General features: G+C 44.7%; 1 protein-coding gene across 1 annotated transcript in view; it reads left to right on the plus strand.

The window, feature by feature from the left end:
- Positions 1 to 20,453, plus strand: part of LOC126259929 (centrosome-associated protein 350-like) — a 169,359-nt gene that overhangs the window by 146,050 nt on the left and 2,856 nt on the right. Inside the window, exon 16 of the mRNA XM_049957021.1 lies at positions 10,380 to 10,748. Coding sequence (XP_049812978.1) covers positions 10,380 to 10,748 — 369 coding nt within the window. The remainder of the gene's footprint in view (positions 1 to 10,379; positions 10,749 to 20,453) is intronic.

The raw sequence follows: 20,453 nt of genomic DNA on the forward strand, positions 1-20,453 counted from the left end.
GGACTCTTTAATCATCCAACCAACCATAGGCCAGGCTGTTCTTGCAGGTATCTGTTAGCTCACCTGTAAGCAGATGCAGGTAGCATAAGCTACCTACCAGCTACTTGATCACCCCTGGTCCTGGGGGATCGGCTGGGAAAGTATGATCGCACAGGTACCTGACTGCCCTCACATTAGCTGTTTGCCCACCCTTCCTCGCCCCCTCTTCTGGATGCCTGACTGCTTTCTGGTGGAACTTGTGTCGGAACAGCTTAGGACGGGGGGGGGGGGGGGGGGGGGAGACCACGCCAGATGTACTTTGCTGCCTTAGTAGCCTCTTCCTTTGTGTAGTGCATGCCTATCTCATTTGGAGATATTTTTTGCAGGGGGGGGGGGGGGGAGGGAGTATTTATAACTCTCCACCTGATTGCAACAGTTGGGATATTGGCACCAGAGATCAAATCAGAATTGTCAGAGCTCTTGTTCAGTCTATCCAGCTGGCTACAAACCATAGGACCAAGATTGATTCTGAAAACAGTGCATCAAATATTTGTCTAGAGCAGTTCAGCCGTTCAGCCTGTTGTGTAAAGGCTGTGACTGACACAGTCGCTGAGCCAGATGCTGTCACCTCTCCTGTTTCAGAGGAAACCACTCAGCCTGCAAGATCCGGACAATCGCAGAGGGTGGGATTATTGGTAGTTGGGAGCTCCAACATTAGGCGCGTTATGGGGCCCCTTAGGGACTTGGCTGACAAGAAGGGTAAGAAACCAATGTGCACTCCGTGTGCATACTGGGCGGAGTCGTTCCAGATGTGGAAAGGGTCCTCCCGGATGCCATGAAGAGTACAGGGTGCAGCCAACTGCTGGTGGTTGCTCACATCGGTACCAATGATGTGTGTCACTTTGGATCAGAAGAGATTTTCTCTGGATTCGAGCAGCTAACAGAAGTGGTAAAGGCTGCCAGTCTTGCTTGCAAGATGAAAGCAGAGCTGACCATTTGCAGCATAGTCGACAGGACCAATTGCGGACCTCTGGTACAGAGCTGAGTGGAGGGTCTGAATCAGAGGCTCAGACAGTCTGCGACCATATAGGCTGCAGATTCCTCGACTTGCACCAAAGGGTGGTTGGGTTTCGGGTTCCGCTGAATAGGTCAGGTGTCCACTATACGCAGGAGGTGGCTACATGGGTAGCAGGGGCTGTGTGGTGTGGAGTGCGTGGTTTTTTAGGTTAGAGGGTCTCGGGAAAACATAAGAAGGGCTTCAGCCACAAAGGGTGCAGGCTGAACACAGGAAGAACGTAGATACAGGAATCATTGGTATAACAGTTGTAAATTGTGTAGCTGTGTTGGGAAAGTACCAGAGCTCCAAGCACTATCAGAAAGCACTGATGCTCAAATCGTTATAGGCACTAAAAGCTGGCTAAAGCCGGATATAAGCTCAGTCGATATTTTGCGATGAACCTAACGGTGTTCCGAAAGGATAGACTAAACACGGTTTGCGTTGGCGTGTTTGTTGCTGTCAGAAGTAGTTTATATTGTCGCAAAATTGAAGTAGATACTTCCTGTGAGTTAGTATGGGCAGAGGTCATTGTTGGCAACCAGAATAAGATAATAATTGGATCCTTTTACTGACCCCCCCCCCCCCCCCCCCCCAATTCAGATGATACAATTGTTGAAAGATTCAAAGAAAACTTGAGTTTGATTTCAAACACGTACCCGACTTATATGATAATAGTTGGTAGTGACTTTAATTTGCCCTCAATATGTTAGCGAAAATACATGTTTAATTCCTGAGGTATGCATAAAATATCCGAAATTGTGCTAAACGCATTCTCTGAAACTTATTTCGAGCAGTTATTCCATGAGCCAATGCGAATAGTCAATGGTTGTGAAAACACACTTGAGCTCTGAACAGCAAATAATCCTGAGTTAATAACGAGCATCAAAACCGATACAGGGATTATTGAACACAGGGTTTTCATAGTGAGATTGAATATTGTAATCCCCAAATCCTCGAAAAATAAGCGAAAAATATGCCTATTCAAAAAAGCAGATAAAAATTCACTTGATGCCTTCCTAAGAGACAATCTCCACTCATTCCAAATTAATAATGTAAGTGTAGACCAGATGTGGCTTAAATTAAAAGAAATAGTATCAGGAGCAATTTAGAGATTAATACCAAATAAATTAACAAACGACGGAGCTGATCCACCTTGTTACATAAAACGGGTTAGAACACAGTTGCAGAAACAACAAAACAAACATGCCAAATTTAAACAGATGCAAAATCCCCAAGATTGGCGATCTTTTACAGAAGCTCGAAATTTAGTGAGGACTTCAGTGCAGGATGCCTATAACAGTTTCCTCAACAAAACTTTGTCTCGAAACCTGGCTGAAAATCAAAAGAGATTCTGGTCGTATGTGAAGTATGTTACTGGCAAGAAACAATCAATGCCTTCTCTGCGCGATGGCAATGGAGATACTATTGAAGATAGTGCTGCCAAAGCAGAGTTACTAAACACAGCCTTCCGAAATGCCTTCACAAAAGAAGACGAAGTAAATATTCCAGAATTCGAATCAAGAACAACCGTCAACACGAGTAACGTAGAAGTAAATATCCTAGGATTAGTGAAGCAACTTAAATCACTTAATAAAAGCAAGTCTTCTGGTCCAGACTGTATACCAATTAGGTTCCTTTCTGAGTATGCTGATGCATTATCTCCATACTTAACAATCATATACAACCATTCACTCGATGAAAGATCTGTACCCAAAGACTGAAAAGTTGCACAAGTCACACCAATATTCAAGAAAGGTAGTAGGAGTAATCCACCCACCTCCCCAGGAGTCGGAACCCCTGCAACCCACAGATAGATTATAATCAATAAACAATTAATTAATAGATGTAAAATATAAGAATTTTAAGTGAAACTAGAAGTAGTCTTTTTAAAAAAAAATCCTCACGAGATAGATAAGGATGCTTCGCAACTTTAAACTGATCAATAAAATACAGAATAACACATACACCATCCCAAACTGACCCAGAGAGGATCCCAGAGTGCCCCAGTGAGCTAAAACACCAAGAAGAATCGCTTCTCGGCTTTTGGCAAGATCAATGTGTAGCAGTCTGTATGAGATAACCAACTAATGCATGGCTGTGTTCACTTAGCCGCTGCAGCTACGTAAGGCGGGTGACCTTGAACGGGACTTAGCCGCTGCACGAGGCGCCACGCGGATCGCGCTATAGTTCTAACTAAGCGCGATCCGCAGAATTGCTCGACTTCCGGGACCGCCATTGTGGTTTATCAGCTCGCTACTTCCTGCCGCGCCCAGCAAGCTTCTGATTGTGTGCAGGAAGTGTGACGTATGGCGCTGCTGTTATCAGTACTTGCAGGCAGCTACGGCATGTTTCGACCATTTGTAGTTGCTTTATATTACGAAGCTGCTGCATTTAATTTAACACGAGGCAACTGCATGTTTTACACAGCCATGCAGCGTTCTTATTGATTACTAATGATTATAATCATATGTTTCTCTATTTCTGCAGGAGTTCCGACTCCTGGGGAGGTGGGTGGGTTTTTTAGTTGGTTATCTCATACAGAATGCTACACATTGATCTTGCCAAAAGCCGAGAAGCGATTCTTCTTGGTGTTTTAACTCACTGGGGCACTCTGGGATGCTCTCTGGAGCACTCTGGGATCCTCTCTGGGGCGCGCTGGGATGCTCTCTAGGGTACTCTCGGATTATCTATGGGTCAGTTTGGGATGGTGTATGTGTTTTTCTGTATTTTATTGATCAGTTTAAAATCTCCATACTTAACAATCATATACAACCATTCACTCGATGAAAGATCCGTACCCAAAGACTGAAAAGTTGCACAGGTCACACCAATATTCAAGAAAGGTAGTAGGAGTAATCCACTAAATTACAGGCCCATATCATTAACGTCAATATGCAGCAGGATTTTAGAACATATATTGTGTCGAACATTATGAATTACATTGAAGAAAACAGTCTATTGACACACAGTCATCATGGGTTTAGAAAAAATCGTACCTGTTAAACACAACTAGCTCTTTATTCAGATGAAGTGTTGAGTGCTATTTGCAAGAGATTTCAGATCAATTCCATATTTATGGATTTCCAGAAGGCTTTTGACACTGTACCACACTAGCAGCTCATAGTGAAATTGCGTGCTTATGGAATATCATCTCAGTTAAGTGACTGGATTTGTGATTTCCTGTCAGAGAGGTCACAGTTTGCTGTAATTGACGGAAAGTTATCGAGTACAACAGAAGTAATTTCTGGCATTCCCCATGGTAGTGTTATAGGCCCTTTGCTGTTCTTATCTATATAAACTATTTTGGAGACGTAACTCTTCAGGCTTTCCCGGCGATCTAATGACATCCTGGGTTGTCGGGTGTTCTGCCGGATATCAGCGTCGTACTTGCACGATATTTCGGTCACGTAGCTCGTAACCTTCATCAGGTGCGACCTGAGACTGCTCCTCGAGTGGACCTGGTCCAGTATTTATGCCTATGGCCTTCCCCCTCCACCAACGGCTGCAGGCGCTTCCTCTGTGGTCCGCGCCCATTCCCTGCGACCTGCTGGAGCGTTGCTGCTCCGTTTTCCGTCCGCTGCGGTTCTAGGTGTTCCCTCTGCGGTCCGCGCCCACCAACCCCGCTCCTGGGGGTTTCATCTCCGGTCTGGGGTACCAAGCGTTCCCCCTGCGGTCCGCGCCCGCTCACCACGACCTGTTGGAGCGTTGCCGCTCCATCGTCCACTGCGGCTCTGGATGTTCCCTCTGCGGTCCGCGCCCACCAGTCCCACTTCTGGGTGTTCCATCTGCGGTCTGGTGCTCCTGGCAGTCCGTCAGGGGCTCGTTTTCCATCTCCATGTCTCTGGTTCTTCTGTTTGTGCAGTGTTGCAGCTGGCCCCGTTGCTCCTTTAACAATTCCAGAGCCGGATCCCAGGCTCTGCTTAGCTGGTACCCTGTGTCACGGTTCATAAGATCGTCAGCCATTTTAATTTCTATCGATTCTCTTATAACACTGTCCCAAAATCTGGGTGTTTGTGCTAGAATCCTGGTATCCACATACTTCATGGCATGATCTAGTTCTAGACAGTGTTCAGCAATGGCTGACTTAGTCACCTGTCTTAATCTAGTGTGCCTCTGATGTTCTTTGCACCTGATCTCCACAGTTCTTGTCGTCTGGCCAATGTAGGACCTGCCACATTGACAAGGTATATTGTAAATCCCTGGTTTTCGTAACCCCAGGTCGTCTTTGACACTCCCCAGCAGTCCCCCAATTTGACGGTGCTCTGTTGGACCTGTTCAGTCATACACTGACATCCACGTATTTCCTGTACAGAAACCAATATTACGAGCAAACTGAAGGTGTAGCTATGGGCAGCCCACTGTCCCCTGTGGTTGCCAACATGTTTATGGAGAGTTTTGAGGAGAGGGCATTGGAGACAGCCACATTTAAACCCACATGCTTCTTTAGGTATGTGGATGACACCTTCGTGATCTGGCCACATGGGATGGTCAGGCTCAATGAGTTTCTTGAACATCTTAACTCATGCCACCCTAATATCAAGTTCACCATGGAACTGGAGAAGAATGGCCAGCTGCCATTTCTGGATGTACTAGTGCAGAGGAAAGCAGATGGATCAATTGGCCACAGTGTGTACCGAAAACCAACACACACTGATTTATATCTGCAGGCCAGCAGCTGTCACCACCCTGCACAGAAGAATGGGGTTCTGAAGACTTTGGTCCACAGAGCACATGCCCTGTCAGACCAAGAGAATCTACCTATAGAGATAGAACGTCTCAAAACAGTTTTCTCCAAGAATGGATACACGGACAGACAAATTGAGAGGGCACTCCAACCAGCCACCATACCACAGGTTCCTGAAGAAGACCAAGATGAAACAAAGAAGGTGGCATATCTGCCCTATGCTGGTTCTATTTCTGCCAGAATCAGTAGGATCCTCCGTAAACACAATATCAAGTGTGTTTTCTGTCCATCCAACAAGATTGGGGGACTGCTGGGGAGTGTCAAAGACGACCTGGGGTTACGAAAACCAGGGATTTACAATATACCTTGTCAATGTGGCAGGTCCTACATTGGCCAGACGACAAGAACTGTGGAGATCAGGTGCAAAGAACATCAGAGGCACACTAGATTAAGACAGGTGACTAAGTCAGCCATTGCTGAACACTGTCTAGAACTAGATCATGCCATGAAGTATGTGGATACCAGGATTCTAGCACAAACACCCAGATTTTGGGACAGTGTTATAAGAGAATCGATAGAAATTAAAATGGCTGACGATCTTATGAACCGTGACACAGGGTACCAGCTAAGCAGAGCCTGGGATCCGGCTCTGGAATTGTTAAAGGAGCAACGGGGCCAGCTGCAACACTGCACAAACAGAAGAACCAGAGACATGGAGATGGAAAACGAGCCCCTGACGGACTGCCAGGAGCACCAGACCGCAGATGGAACACCCAGAAGTGGGACTGGTGGGCACGGACCGCAGAGGGAACATCCAGAGCCGCAGTGGACGAAAAACGGAGCGGCAACGCTCCAACAGGTCGTGGTGAGCGGGCGCGGACCGCAGGGGGAACGCTTGGTACCCCAGACCGGAGATGAAACCCCCAGGAGCGGGGTTGGTGGGCGCGGACCGCAGAGGGAACACCTAGAACCGCAGCGGACGGAAAACGGAGCAGCAACGCTCCAGCAGGTCGCAGGGAATGGGCGCGGACCACAGAGGAAGCGCCTGCAGCCGTTGGTGGAGGGGGAAGGCCATAGGCATAAATACTGGACCAGGTCCACTCGAGGAGCAGTCTCAGGTCGCACCTGATGAAGGTTACGAGCTACGTGATCGAAATATCGTGCAAGTACGACGCTGATATCCGGCAGAACACCCGACAACCCAAGATGTTATTTTGGAGACCATCTGAGCAGCCGCCTTCAGTTGTTTGCTGATGATGCTGTCGTTTATCGACTAATAAAGTTGTCAGAAGATCAAAACAAACTGCGAAACGATTTAGGAAAGATATCTGAATGGTGCGAAAAGTGGCAGTTGACTCTAAGTAACGAAAAATATGAGATCATCCACATGAGTACTAAAAGGAAATCGTTAAACTTCGGTTACACGATAAATCAGTGTAATCTAAAAACCTTATATTCAACTAAATACCTAGGTATTACAATTATGAACAACTTAAATTGGAAGGAACACACAGAAAATGTTGTGGGGAAGGCTAACCAAAGACTGCATTTTATTGGCAGGACACTTAGAAAATGTAGAAGACCTACTAAGGAGACTTTCTACACTACACTTGTCTGTCTTCTTTTTGAATATTGCTGTGCGGTGTGGGATCCTTATTAGGTAGGACTGACGGAGTACCTTGAAAAAGTTCAAAGAAAGTCAGCACGTTTTGTATTATCGCAAAATATGGGAGAGAGTGTCACAGAAATGATACAGGATTTGGACTGGAAATTGTTAAAAGAAAGGCGTTTTTTGTTGCAATGGAATCTTCTCAAGAAATTTCAGTCACCAGCTTTCTTCTCCAAATGCGAAAATATTTTGTTGACACCAACCTACATAGTGAGGAATGATCACCATGATAAAATAAGGGAAATCAGAGCTCGTACGGAAAGATATATGTGTTCATTCGCTATACGATATTGGAATAATAGAGAATTGTGATGGTGGTTCGATGAACCCTCTGCCAGGCGCTTGAATGTGATTTGCAGAGTATCCATGTAGATGTAGATGTAGACGTAGAATTAGGATGGCTGCCAAACCTAGGTTATGAGTGGTTTTAGTGCCAACATGACTGCAAGAAGTAGTCATAAAGCTTTATTATCTTGAAAAAAAAAATTGCTGTGGTTATGAAACTTCGTGATGGCATTTGTCTGTCTCAACATAGTGACTTTTCAATGTGACAGTAATTCACTGCAATGGAAGATTGGATGGAGAACTTGTTTGTTGAAGGCTGTATTTTAGCTGTTTTGGAAATATTCTACCTCAAAAATTACATTTGCATTCTATAAATGCCTGTCACTGGGTACCTTGTCAGGAGAAAAAATTTAATAGCCCAGAGAAGCATCATGTGTACCTGTCCTGTCAGGCTAAGGTGGACATTGTCACAGAGCAAAAATACCCCCCTGGACGGCTTACCACCAAATTTCTCCTTGACACTAACCCATAATTTCGTTAGCAGATTTCAGTTGTATGCTCCTCTGACAGTTTGCCTGTCATGAACAACATAATGTGGGGTGGGGGGGGGGGGGGGGGGAAGAAAAGAAAAGAAAAGAAAAAGGAATTCCAAAAACCTGCTCAACGTCTCCACGCCTACACTGCTGTTGATAAAACTTAAATCACCTGCTGTAGCACCAATGGTCAGTCGAAACTGAATGATCGAATCATCTAAGTACTATATTCTCAATGTTATCAACCAGTGTCCAAAGTGTTAAGCTTTAATTAATATGAAAAATGAGCCCGATATGCAGGGTAAGACAAAATTTCTTGTCTACTTCTAAATGTTTTGTGATAATATTACTACATGCAACTATTTTTCAAGTTATTAACAAATATTTGTTTTATGTAAATAACTGATGATTGGGTATTTACATTTCTGGTAACGGGATATCGACACAAATCCATTGCTTGGTTTGCACCTCTGCCTTGGAATTATAGTGATACACTGAGCACTCATCCATTGTGATTAAGCAGCTAAATAAATCATGTGATTTTGTCTAACACAGCACATTTGAGTTGCTGCTGCAGCTTGGCAGGCTGCTTGAATTGTTACGTACGATTGCAGAACCCAGCAGATGGAGATCTTTGTCATGTTCAAAATGTCATGCAAGATGTTGAAAACTGATCCACGTCCAATTTTCACTTTTTCTGTTCTTGCCTGGATTGTACTGTGATGGCCTTCAAGCACCAGGGCGTCCGCTTCTCTTGCTATTCCCGATTCTTCATGGAGAGATGATCTGACACTTTGTTTTCATCATTCAGGCTTGCTTAACTGCACTTGAAATATCTACACTATCTGACAAATGTAGCAAATATGGTCCATTGTTCCTGTATACTTCCATCATCTCAACACGCATTGTTGCAGCATTGTCCCTCTGCGAATTCAGAAAATGGCTTACCACATGAGACTTTGCCATTTTGTTTTGTCTCCTCTAGCAGCATGCTGCTGTAGTGTGGTCTCTGGATTTCAGAGCATACCAGGACTGCAAACTTGGACCTCCAAATAAACAAAACTTTTATTAACAACATTTTCTTTCAAGATGATAATTAAAGTTAGTAAAATACCCCTCATATTTTCAAGAAGTTTCACACATAGTATACAATAACTGCTGCCAGAGCCTTTTCCACAACTCAAATGAGTCTTTCCAGCAAGCATAATGAGTACACACTGGCCTTCTTTCTCAGCCTGCCTGTCATTTCCCTGAGAGGCTCTGTTGCCACACTAACATTGGAGCTGTGCTTTGGACGCGAGTCCTTCGGTGCAACTGAAGAGGCAACTCCTGGTGGCTTAGATACATTATCAACACTGGGTAGCATCTTGCTGTTATTGCTGAGTCATAGTGGTACAGATGTGCAGCCAGTTTCCCCAGTTGCTTCCAACTCAGAGATACAAGAACCCACCTTTGTTCAACACTCACTCTTGAATAAGGACAGGCTGGTCAGATGTTGCACATTTTGAGGACAGTGTTTTCGGGCATTTCTGGAATACCAGATGTGTCACAGTTTTTTCCAGTGAAGCCCCAGCATCACTGTAACTTAGGGGAACACCCTGAGTTGTGTCACAATGACCAACACAGCTTCTAGTTTTTTCCAGATAGCAGCCAAGGTACCTTGTCTGCTCACTACATGTACAGTCCCATATAACTGGCTTATAAAGCCTGTCCTGGGTCAGGGGGAGGCAAGAGCGTATGTATTACCTTTAACAGCAACTGAGTTAAAATTTCTTTTCAGTGAATTAGATTTAGGTTTTCTAAGATTTTGTTAAATAGTTTGAGACAAATTCTAAGATGGTTCCTTTGAAAAGGACATGCTGAAATCCTGTATCCCTCACCAAGCCAAGTTTGTATATGATGATGTGGTCTGTGGGGAGGTTAAACCTTAATCATCCTGCTCTTCCACAGGAAATTGTATTTACGACAAGATGAGTGTTGGTGAAATGTAGTTTGTCATACATGAAGAGTACAGATTTTTCATCATCATTAATTTTTAATTGCTACTAAGCTTAGTTGCGCATAGTGCAGGTTGAGGCAAGGGGACTAAAGTAGTACTCACAAACTAGTACAAAAATTATTGTAACAGTACATCATTTAAGTGAAAACTCTTCAGTTGTTGTATGTTTATAGGTACAGATGATGAGTATGGTGAAGAGACTCCTCGACAACAGATGACAGTGAAGCGAAGTCAGGAAGCAGTGCGAGCACACGTGACACGGAGGGCAACAGCCCTTCTAGATGGTAGTGCTGGTGCAGGATCAGGCTCTGCTGGCAAACTCAGGCGCTTGGCTGTAGGACCACGATGGCGACGACGTGACCATGTTGATGAGTTGCTTGTGCGTGAGGCACGTGACGAAGAACCTGGTTGGATTGACTACCGGCGTGATGAAGCACAGCTGCGCAATGAGACAGCATGTGCATTGCTGCATGATTTGCTCGATGATACTGTGACTGCTATTACAACGGCCATTGCAAGACGCATGGCTCCCAAGACAACAGGCAAGTGGCAACCAGTACTCAGTTTTTTCTCTGTCAAATCAAATATGTATATTATATTGAAATTCTACATCAGCATAAAATATCTATTTCATAAATTTTCACTACTTACAACTGTATGCCATGCATGTTATCTAGGTGTTTATTTTTACCATCTCTGTAACTTATAGAATGTACACATTACTGAAAATAGTATTATGACTACACTTCGGTAAATATAAAATTTGTCTCAAAATACCATTAATAATTTCCTTTCTATGTATCGATAGATTTGTTTTGTGCATACCTTAAATGGGATGCAGTGTTCTTAAACAGCTTGTGGGAGTCACCACATCAACAAGGAAAGCCCACAGTACACCATGAAGTGTTGTGCTTTGGAGAGAACGGAGTTGGTTACTCCTTGGTTTACATAAATTTCCTTGTCTTTGTAGTAGCAATGATTTTGGAATTTCTTTGTTGAAGTCTGATGAAAAAGGTTATTGAAGCATTCTAGTTGGTGTGTATCATTTGGTTAAATAGTGAGAAACAGGGATTGCCTTAAAGTGGTGCAAGCAAGTAAAAACAGTAAAATGGACACACAGAACCATATGGTATCATCAGGTCAAGACATAACTAGGTGACAAACAAGAAAGCAGTTCGCAACCTTCCAGGACAGTTTGCAGACACAAATCGCAGACCTGCAATTACCGATGTCAGAGCAGGGAAGTCCAGTGATGAGTGTGCAATCACCAGGTGGTGCCAGATGTGCTTTATTGGAAGACCATAGATGAAGGTACAGACACCACAGTTTCTGCCAGACAAACTGGCATTTTTATTTGCAGTGCTGGAGAGGGCATTTGAACAGAATGAAGTAAGGGATGAATGAACGAAATTCGCAGTAGCAATAAACACATTAGATCCCTAGGTACCTGCTATAGACACATTTCATTCTCAGGTCGCCAGAGAGCAACAATTCTTTTTTTTTTTTTTTTTGACAAAGTTATTAATCAACAGTGTGTATAAACTGTTGGATCAGCGCATTCAACAAGTTTTGCCTAAGAAGTTGATGGGGGAGATGATTCCCTCCAAGTATTGATGGCACTCCCCTGGCATCTTTGGAGACACAGAATTACTGGACAGGACACTGCGGCACGTATAGTTAGCATAACTACTGGGGCAATCAAAACAGCAGTGGTCATATGCAAAAAAGATTGTGTTACTGCACTCATAGTGTTAGTGGACAGAGTTTTTGAAACATTAAATGCCTCACTACAGTAAGTGTTGCATTGGTTGCTGATGAGTTAGGAGCTACCCAGAAAGGGCAAAAGTTGGATGTAATGAAGCAGTTACATAAACTGCAGAAGATGAACATGCCACAGATCTCTGTGTGTCCAGCTGGAAGAGCTCACCAAGGCAGGACACGAGGTACAACAGTGGGATGAACCAGAGCAGTTTTTAGCAATGTGTCTGTTGTAATCACTGCTGACTCAACAACCATGCTATGAGATGCACCATGCACCTACCCAAACGACATCAGCGCCCAGCAGTTTGCACAGTCGCAAGACTCAACAAAAGCATCTGCAGCAGGGAGGTGAGCATAGGAAGGAGCCCAACATGGTGAGTGACTTATCTCACTTACCTATCCTGCCCCATAGATTGGACATTAGAGACGCGAGGTCAGACCTCTACTATCTCCTGGATTCCACATTGGAGATCAGTGTACTGCTGGTAGGAAGCACCAAAAACATTTCTAGGTTACGCTACATCGTCAGCGGCTGGGACACGCCCACTGAAAGACAGAGTAGCTTTCATCAAAGAAATACCGTTCTCTACTGATTATCACCAACTTAGAGGGTTTCTTGGAGCTGTAAATTATTACTGACAGCATCTATTAGAGATGGGTGAAAAGCAGGTACTTTTGATGACAGCAACACTAACAGGTAGAAATATGACAGTCTGATTTCTGTATCTCGCCTGGAAGGCAGCAAGTGGGTCTGCTCGTAAACTGAATGGGTAGGTTGAATGTAGGAATCGAGTAGGAGCAGGAAAAGGAAGTACTGCTGTACTGTGTATAAGTTATAACTCCTATAATTAACTTTGCATACAGATGAGCTCGTAAATGCGAAGCTGTACAGGTATCAACGCTAAGGGCTCCTAGTAGTGAGAAAAACTATCATTGAAGTAACAAGGTCAGTAATGGCCCCCTATGAAGTAGAAACAATGTTGCTAGGTTGTCTCCTCGGAATCAAATGGGCTGAATCTGGAGCGGAGCTCGTAGATCTCCACAGCGCCGGCTAGAGGGCAGTGTCGGTGTCATAGTGCCAACCTACAAACTTGGACCTACACCTTGGCATCGTAGCTATTGATACCACATCCCTCCCCCCTGAAACGACGCACCGTCGTTGAGAAGGGCTTCCGGCGGCAGGTGGAGAGACCCAGGGGCGGCGCTGCTGAGGGGGCGGACAGCGAAAGTGCCGGGGTGCACTGTCCACCCACGAGGGGGCGAGGAAAATGCCCCGTGGAAAACCTGCCCAGGCACACGCACTGCCACTGTGTATGCTCGGGTGAGGAGGCGGAGCAATGACCTCCATGGGTGATGGCAGAGGCCTCGTGACGGCAGCCTCAGCGTCCATTGGTTCGGGCACCACGGAGGAACACGGCGGCAGAGACGGCCAGAAGTGGGGCCATGGCGGCAGTGAGAGGCACCCATGCGGTGCAGGTGACCGGACCGGCAGCAGCACGACGGCAGGCGCTCCCGCTGCGGAGGTGCGAACGGTGGAGGCACCGTCGGTGGAGTTGTGGGCTGAGGCGACGGAAGCCACAAAGCCTCCAATTCTGCCAGAAAACCAGCGGCAGTAAACCAAGGACACGAGGTACAACCACACGAGACTGATCATTGTCAGTTCATAACAAGATAACACTGTGGTGTACAGAGAAGTTGTGACGTTGCGCAAAGTAACGTCGAACAAGTGGATAACGAATCTGTGTAGCAGATGGAGGCCATTAAATACGAATATACTGCAAAAGAGTATGCAAAGAAGCTTCGGTGGCTGTCACGGAACCAATGCGACGAAAATCCACAGGGAAACCATCAGCTAATTCCTTATCTTGCGAATCAATAAACATGCATAACAATTCGGAAGAATCAAACACTGCGTCAGAACTGATAGGTAGACGAGACAAAGCGTCAGCATTGCCATGCTGGACCATAGGCCGAAACAAGGTTTTGTAATTGTAGTTAGACAAAAACAAAGACCAACATTGCGACGTTTGTGCAGTACGGGCTGGAACTGGTTTTGACGGGTGGAACGACCACGTCAAAGGCTTATGGTCAGTGACCAAATAGAACTTTCAACCGTACAAAAAATCATGAAACTTGGTTACTCCATAGACAATAGCTAAAGCTTCCTTCTCAATTTGAGAATAGTTTTGCTGGGCAGAATTGAGCATCTTAGATGCAAAAGCGATCGGGCGATAGACAGAATTAATGCAGTGCGAGAGAACCGCTCCGACACCGTGAGAAGATGCATCGACAGCCAAAACAGCAGGTTTGGAGGGATCCAAAGGAATCAAACAGCGATCACTCAACAAAGCAGATTTGAGCTTGTGGAAAGCAGCGTCACATTCCGAAGATCAAACAAAAGGAACATTCTTACGCTGAAGGCGAAGCAAAGGCACTGCAATCTGCGCTGCGTTTGGTATAAACCGAATATAATATGTAATTTTGCCCAACACAGACTGAAGTTCTTTCAAGTTCCTGGGCACTGGCAAGTCTCTAATCGCACTGAGATGTGACAGCGAGGGGTGGATACCCTGTCTATTAATCATATGTCTTAAATACTGAATGGCAGTGTGAAAAAATTTGCACTTGTCTCTGTTACACTTTAGTCCTGCCTGCACAAATACAGTAAATAAGGCACGCAAATTCTGCAGATGTTCGTCAGGGGTGCTACCTGATATGACTATATCATCCAGATAGTTGGAACAACCAGGGACAGTGGCACACAACTGTTGCAAATAAGACTGAAAAATAGCAGGAGCCGAAGCACAACCGAACAGAAGGCGGCGAAACTTGAACAATGCAAGGTGGGTGTTGATCACAAAATAGCGCTGCGACTGTTCGTTGAGTGGAATCTGAAAGTATGCGTCCCGCAAGTCAATCGTGCAAAAGAATTTTCCCGCACCAAGCTTATCAAAAATGTCTTCAGGATGCGGTAAGGGAAACATAGCTACCACAGTCTGGGGATTTACTGTAGATTTAAAGTCAGCACAAATACGGAGACGACCGTTTGGTTTTTTCACACACACTATAGGCGAAGCCCATGGCGAAGCAGAAACAGGTTCAATAACACCACTGCCTTGCAAATGCTGAAGTTCAACAGCTAAGGCGTCACGCAGTGCGTACAGTACTTGGCGTGCGCGCCAGAAAATATGCATGGAATTGTCTTAAACTACAACATGCGCTGCAAAGTCTGTGGCACAACAAAGGCCATCAGAAAAAGAGTTCAGCAAAATCATCGCATGGTGTGGCACCGCTGTCTGCATGGTCACTAGCGTTGATGCAAAGTACATTGTCCTGTATTGCGAGTCCAAAAAGTTCAAATGCGTCCAAGCCAAAAATGTTTGTAGCATCACTAGAGCAGAGCACATGGAAAGAAACTGTACGCGTCATTGCAAACTACACACGCCGAGCACTGAGATTTCCTGTCCAGTAAATGCAGTCAGCGTGGAATGCGAATGACGAAGTGGAGGCAAACCAAGCAAGTCATACGTTGTTCAGTAAAGAAACTTATGCACCAGTGTCCAGCTGCATGCGAACAGAACGTCCACAAGTGTGCAAAATCACAAAAAGTTTCCTCGCATCGCGCTGAATACGAGAGGAAGTGTCTGGCAAAAAACTTGATTCACACAACGAGCTGTAGAAGCATGTAAAGCAGAATGCTTTAAATAAATGGTATTAACATGCATAGGGTGGTGTGAGTCATGATCACGGCGGTTGCCGTTGCAGTGACGCCCACGCAAGTCACACAAACCGGAGACAAGTTGTGAATTAGAGTTTCTCTTACTACACACAGCTTGCATGTGTCCTTTCTTATTACAAAAATAACACTGTGCTTGACGGGATGGGCAACTGTCCCGTGAGTGGGCACGAAAGCAGTTCGGACATGATTTCTGTTTCTTAGTGGGTGCCTGGTGTGAAACATGTTGACGTGCGCATAAGTGGCATGGCGTGCCCGGCAGTCCTGGGGCCGGGCAGGAGGGCACGTGTTGTGCCGCGCTAACAGTACACACACACATGGAGTCACGTCGAGTGCGGACGTAGCCACATCTAATGTATCTTGTCTTTCTAGCAAGTCCACTACTTCCTGCAAAGATGGGTTTTTAAACCTGAGGATTTGCTCGCGGATGCGGTGTTCTGCCACATTCTGCGCAGTAGCATCTCTAATCATTATATCTGCATACGAGCGTCCACACGAGCAATTAAAGTCACAATCAGATGTTAGTCCCTGAAGGTCCGCTAACCAAGATTTATTCGACTGAGTAGGGCCATGCTGGAGGCGAAAGAATTTGCAGCATGCAGCTACCACATGTAGACTATCACAGAAGTGGGAGCTTAAAGCATCAATCACTTCATCGTAAGTTTTAGTTTCTGGGTGGGTGGTGGGAAACAACTTGACGAGCGCACGATGTAACACAACACCCGCGTTGGCAGTGAAAAAGGCAAGGCGCTCTGTACTTGGTATGTTGTATGCTGCGAAGTGTGCCTCGAGCTGGGTGATGTATTCTGGCCAGCATTCAGCGTCAGGATTGAAGGCACGAAATGGCGGCGCTGGAACCATCGTTGGTGTTGGCACAGGCGGTGGCGTCGGAGGCGCCGTAGTAGCTGCAGTTTGTAGTGTGACCAGTCCATTTATGGCAGCAAGCAGAAGTGTCATTTGCTGAGCCTGAAAACTTACAAGATCGGACAGCGAAGCCTGTTCCTGTGGCGAAGCCATGGTTTACATAAATGAAAGTTTATATAGCGAGAGGTGGGAGCACTTAGATACAGTCACTCAGTCACAGGGGGATATCACAAAAAAAAAACTAAAGCAGTACCGAGCGAAAAAGGGAATGATAGGAGAGGACAAAAAATTTTTTATCCCTTTCTCATCGCCAACTTTTGTATCCTGCCTGGAAGGCGGCATGTGGGTCTGCTCCTTTAAAGTGAATGGGTAAGCCAAATGTAGGAAGCGAGTAGGAACAGGAAAAGGAAGTACTGTGTACAAGCTGTAACTCTTTTACTTAACTTTGCGTACAGATGAGCACGTAGGTGCAAAGCCGTACAGGTATCAACGGTAAGGGCTACTAGTAGTGAGGAAACCTGTCATTGAAGGAACAAAGTCAGTAATGGCCCCCTGTGAAGTAGAAACAATGTTGCTAGGTCGTCTCCTCGGAATCAAATGGACTGAATCTGGAGCAGAGCTCGTAGATCTCCACAGAGCCGGCTAGAGGGCACTGTCGTCGGTGTCGTGGTGGCAACCTACAAACTTGCACCTACACCGTGTCATCGTAGCTATCAATACCACTGATGGCCTCTGAAATTCATTCCCAAAATGCAGAAGGCATTTGAGCAAGTCAAATCCAGCCCAAGAAAGGCAATCCTGTTGGCACATCCTGTTCAACAGGCACCATAAGCTGTAGTGATTGATACCAGCCAACAGTTGATTGGAGCAGCCCTCCAGCAGTACAACGACGAGCAGGTCAAATGGAATGCTTATGACCAGGACTTACTTGCAGTATATGAGGCAGAGCTATACTTTTGTCCATATGTGGAAGCTAGTACATTCACGGTTTATACTGGTCATAAACCGATGACATTCGCATTCACCAAGAACAAAGACACCTGCTCCCCATGGCAATTCAGGCAGTCAGTTGACCATGGACTTGCAACACATGGATAACATAGTTGTTGAAGTCTTGTCTAGAGTGGAGGCTATCTCCTAGATGATTGATTATGAACATTTAGCAAAGGCACAAACACTTGATCCCTAGCTCAAAGAGTTGTGACAGAACATTTATACGGGACTGCAGTTTAAGCAAGTCTGGTGCAATATCTCACAAGACAAGCCATGGCGTTTGTCCCCAATGAACTGTAGAAGTTGTCCTTTGACAGTATTCATGGGGTAGCTCACTCGACTGCAAACACCACAGTTAATCTCATGACAGACTGGTTTGTGTGGCCAAGCATAAGGAACATTTGCCATGTACGGATGAAGACATGCCTGGCAGTCCAGAGTTGCAAAGTTGGGCACCACATCCACAAATCAGTAGGGGATTTCCCACTGATGACAGAATTGTTTGCACATGTCCACTTAGATATCGTGAGACCATTGCTGCCATCGGAAGTGCTTTGCTATCTGCTAATGACCGAAGACCAATATATACAATAGGCTGAAGCAGTGCCATTGTTGGACACATCAGGAGAGATGGTAGCACGAATCTTCCTGGCTACATGGATAGCACAATTTGGTTTGCCCTTTGCATGTGTCCACTGACCAGGGTTGCCAGTTTGAGTTGTCATTCTTAAAGGTGTCCGGACTGTGCGGATTCTGGCTTTATCACACAACTGCCTACCATCCATTGAGTAATGGAATGGTGAAATGTTGGCACTCGAACTTTAAATCCATCTTGTTATGCTTGTGGAGAGTTGGATCTCGGCTTTGTCATTGGTTCTACTGGGATTGTGAACCGCTTGTAAACCAGATTTATGAGCATCTACAGCCAAATTGATTTATGGAGAGATCTAATGTATGCCAGCAGAATTGTTTGCTACAGCCGAGCATTCAGCCATGGGGGAACTGCTGTTTGTCCTACAACAAATACGTAACCACATATCCAAGCTCCATCCTTCAGCTGGTTCACAGCACAGGAACAGCAACATCTCCTGTGCAAGGAGCTTCATTCATGTTCACGTGTTATAATCAGGAGGACGCAGTTCAATAACCACTACACTCACCTTATTCAGGGCTGTATAAAGTGCAAGACAAATAGATGTTAATGGTAAATGGCAGATGGTCTCATTGAACAGAGAAAAACCCGCACACATATTGAAGTCAGGTGAAGAGATCATGAATGAATGAAAGTAAGTAAGTAAGTGACACTGTTCCCCCACAGGGACAGCAGGAAAGCAGCCTCCAGGAGGCCGATCAGCCCCTTGAGAGAAGACATAAGCACCAGAGGCGTATTCTTGAGCAGGTCGATGCATCACATACTGATACAAAACATTCCCAGAGGTCTGCTGTCGGGGGAGGGGGCGGAGGGGGGTCTGTGTAGGAGTCATCGCCGTCGGACGGGAAAGTGCGCATTACATCGTGAAGTGTTGTGCTTTTGAGAGAACAGAGTTGACAGTTCGGTTAGTCTTTGGATTGTATAAATTTATAAATTTCCTTGTTTTTGTAGTAGTGATGTTTTTGAAATTTCAGTGCTGAAGGCTAATAAAAATGGCCATTGAAGTTGTAATCTCACCCTCTGTCTCTGCACAAGTTTTGCAAGTTTCGAGAGGTGTGAGATATACAAAAGAAAAACTTTTTACTTATCTTCATTTTCTCTTCTTGTTGTTGGCTGCAGTTATTGCATCTAGGGGTATATTCTTGTGGCTGAAATTTTGATTTATATCATTGACTAAATAACTGATGAAGATTTGCCTGTATTATTCTTTAGTTTTATTCCCTCTGCTATCACATCACAAATTACATTATTAGTGACACAATCAAAAACATGTTTTATTCCATCAGAGGCGTGTCCACTACTATGAACATTCTGTGGTACTCACAATATTCCAAAGAATTTACAAGGCAAAAGAGTTCACAAACTTTCTTGACAAAGGCAGAATCTTTGCTAAAATGTATCATTATTTTGTGAGTGAGTCCAGAAATAAGTTCTATAATTATAGTCAGATCATGCAATTAATAATAGGAATTTTAAGTATGCCAGATATTTCATAATTTCAAATATTTCTAAAAGAAGAGTAATTTTTACTGTGCGTACAGAGTACTAACAAATTGATTTCTTTTTACATATTTTAGCCCGAAACATAACACATCCTATACAAAATCATATGAAGTTCATTCAGTTAAACAGCTGATATAATGTTTACCTGTACAAGAATCAGTACTATACATGGTATCGGTTATTTCTATATAAAAAGAAGGCAATGTTAGAGGAGGGTGTCCCATTGCAAAGTGTTCTAGCTGGTGGGTGTCATTTGATTAAATATTAAGGAACCAGGATAATTAGAAACTTTTTAATACACTATCAATTGAATTTTTGTTGTTATGTCAGAAGTCATACCAGAAATGCATCTGTAATTTTGGCAGTTAGCACTCCATGTGTAGAGCTAAATTTATACACCATAGTTGAAGTTGCATGATGTGTGCCATAGACTGCATGGTCTTTCTGTTTCATAATCATTCACTTAATTTCTTGTTGTTTTTATAACACAGAACATGATGGAAATGATTACTTCTCACCACTTTATACCTCAACATTTTATCTCTGTCTTATTTACACCGAGCGAGGTGGCGCAGTGGTAAGACACTGGACTCGCATTCGGGAGGACGACGGTTCAATCCCGCGTCTGGCCATCCTGATTTAGGTTTTCCGTGATTTCCCTAAATCTCACTCCAGGCAAATGCCGGGATGGTTCCTCTGAAAGGGCACGGCCGACTTCCTTCCCCATCCTTCCCTACT

The sequence above is a fragment of the Schistocerca nitens genome, chromosome 5 (assembly GCF_023898315.1).
Source record: "Schistocerca nitens isolate TAMUIC-IGC-003100 chromosome 5, iqSchNite1.1, whole genome shotgun sequence".
Taxonomy (NCBI): Eukaryota; Metazoa; Arthropoda; class Insecta; order Orthoptera; family Acrididae; genus Schistocerca; species Schistocerca nitens.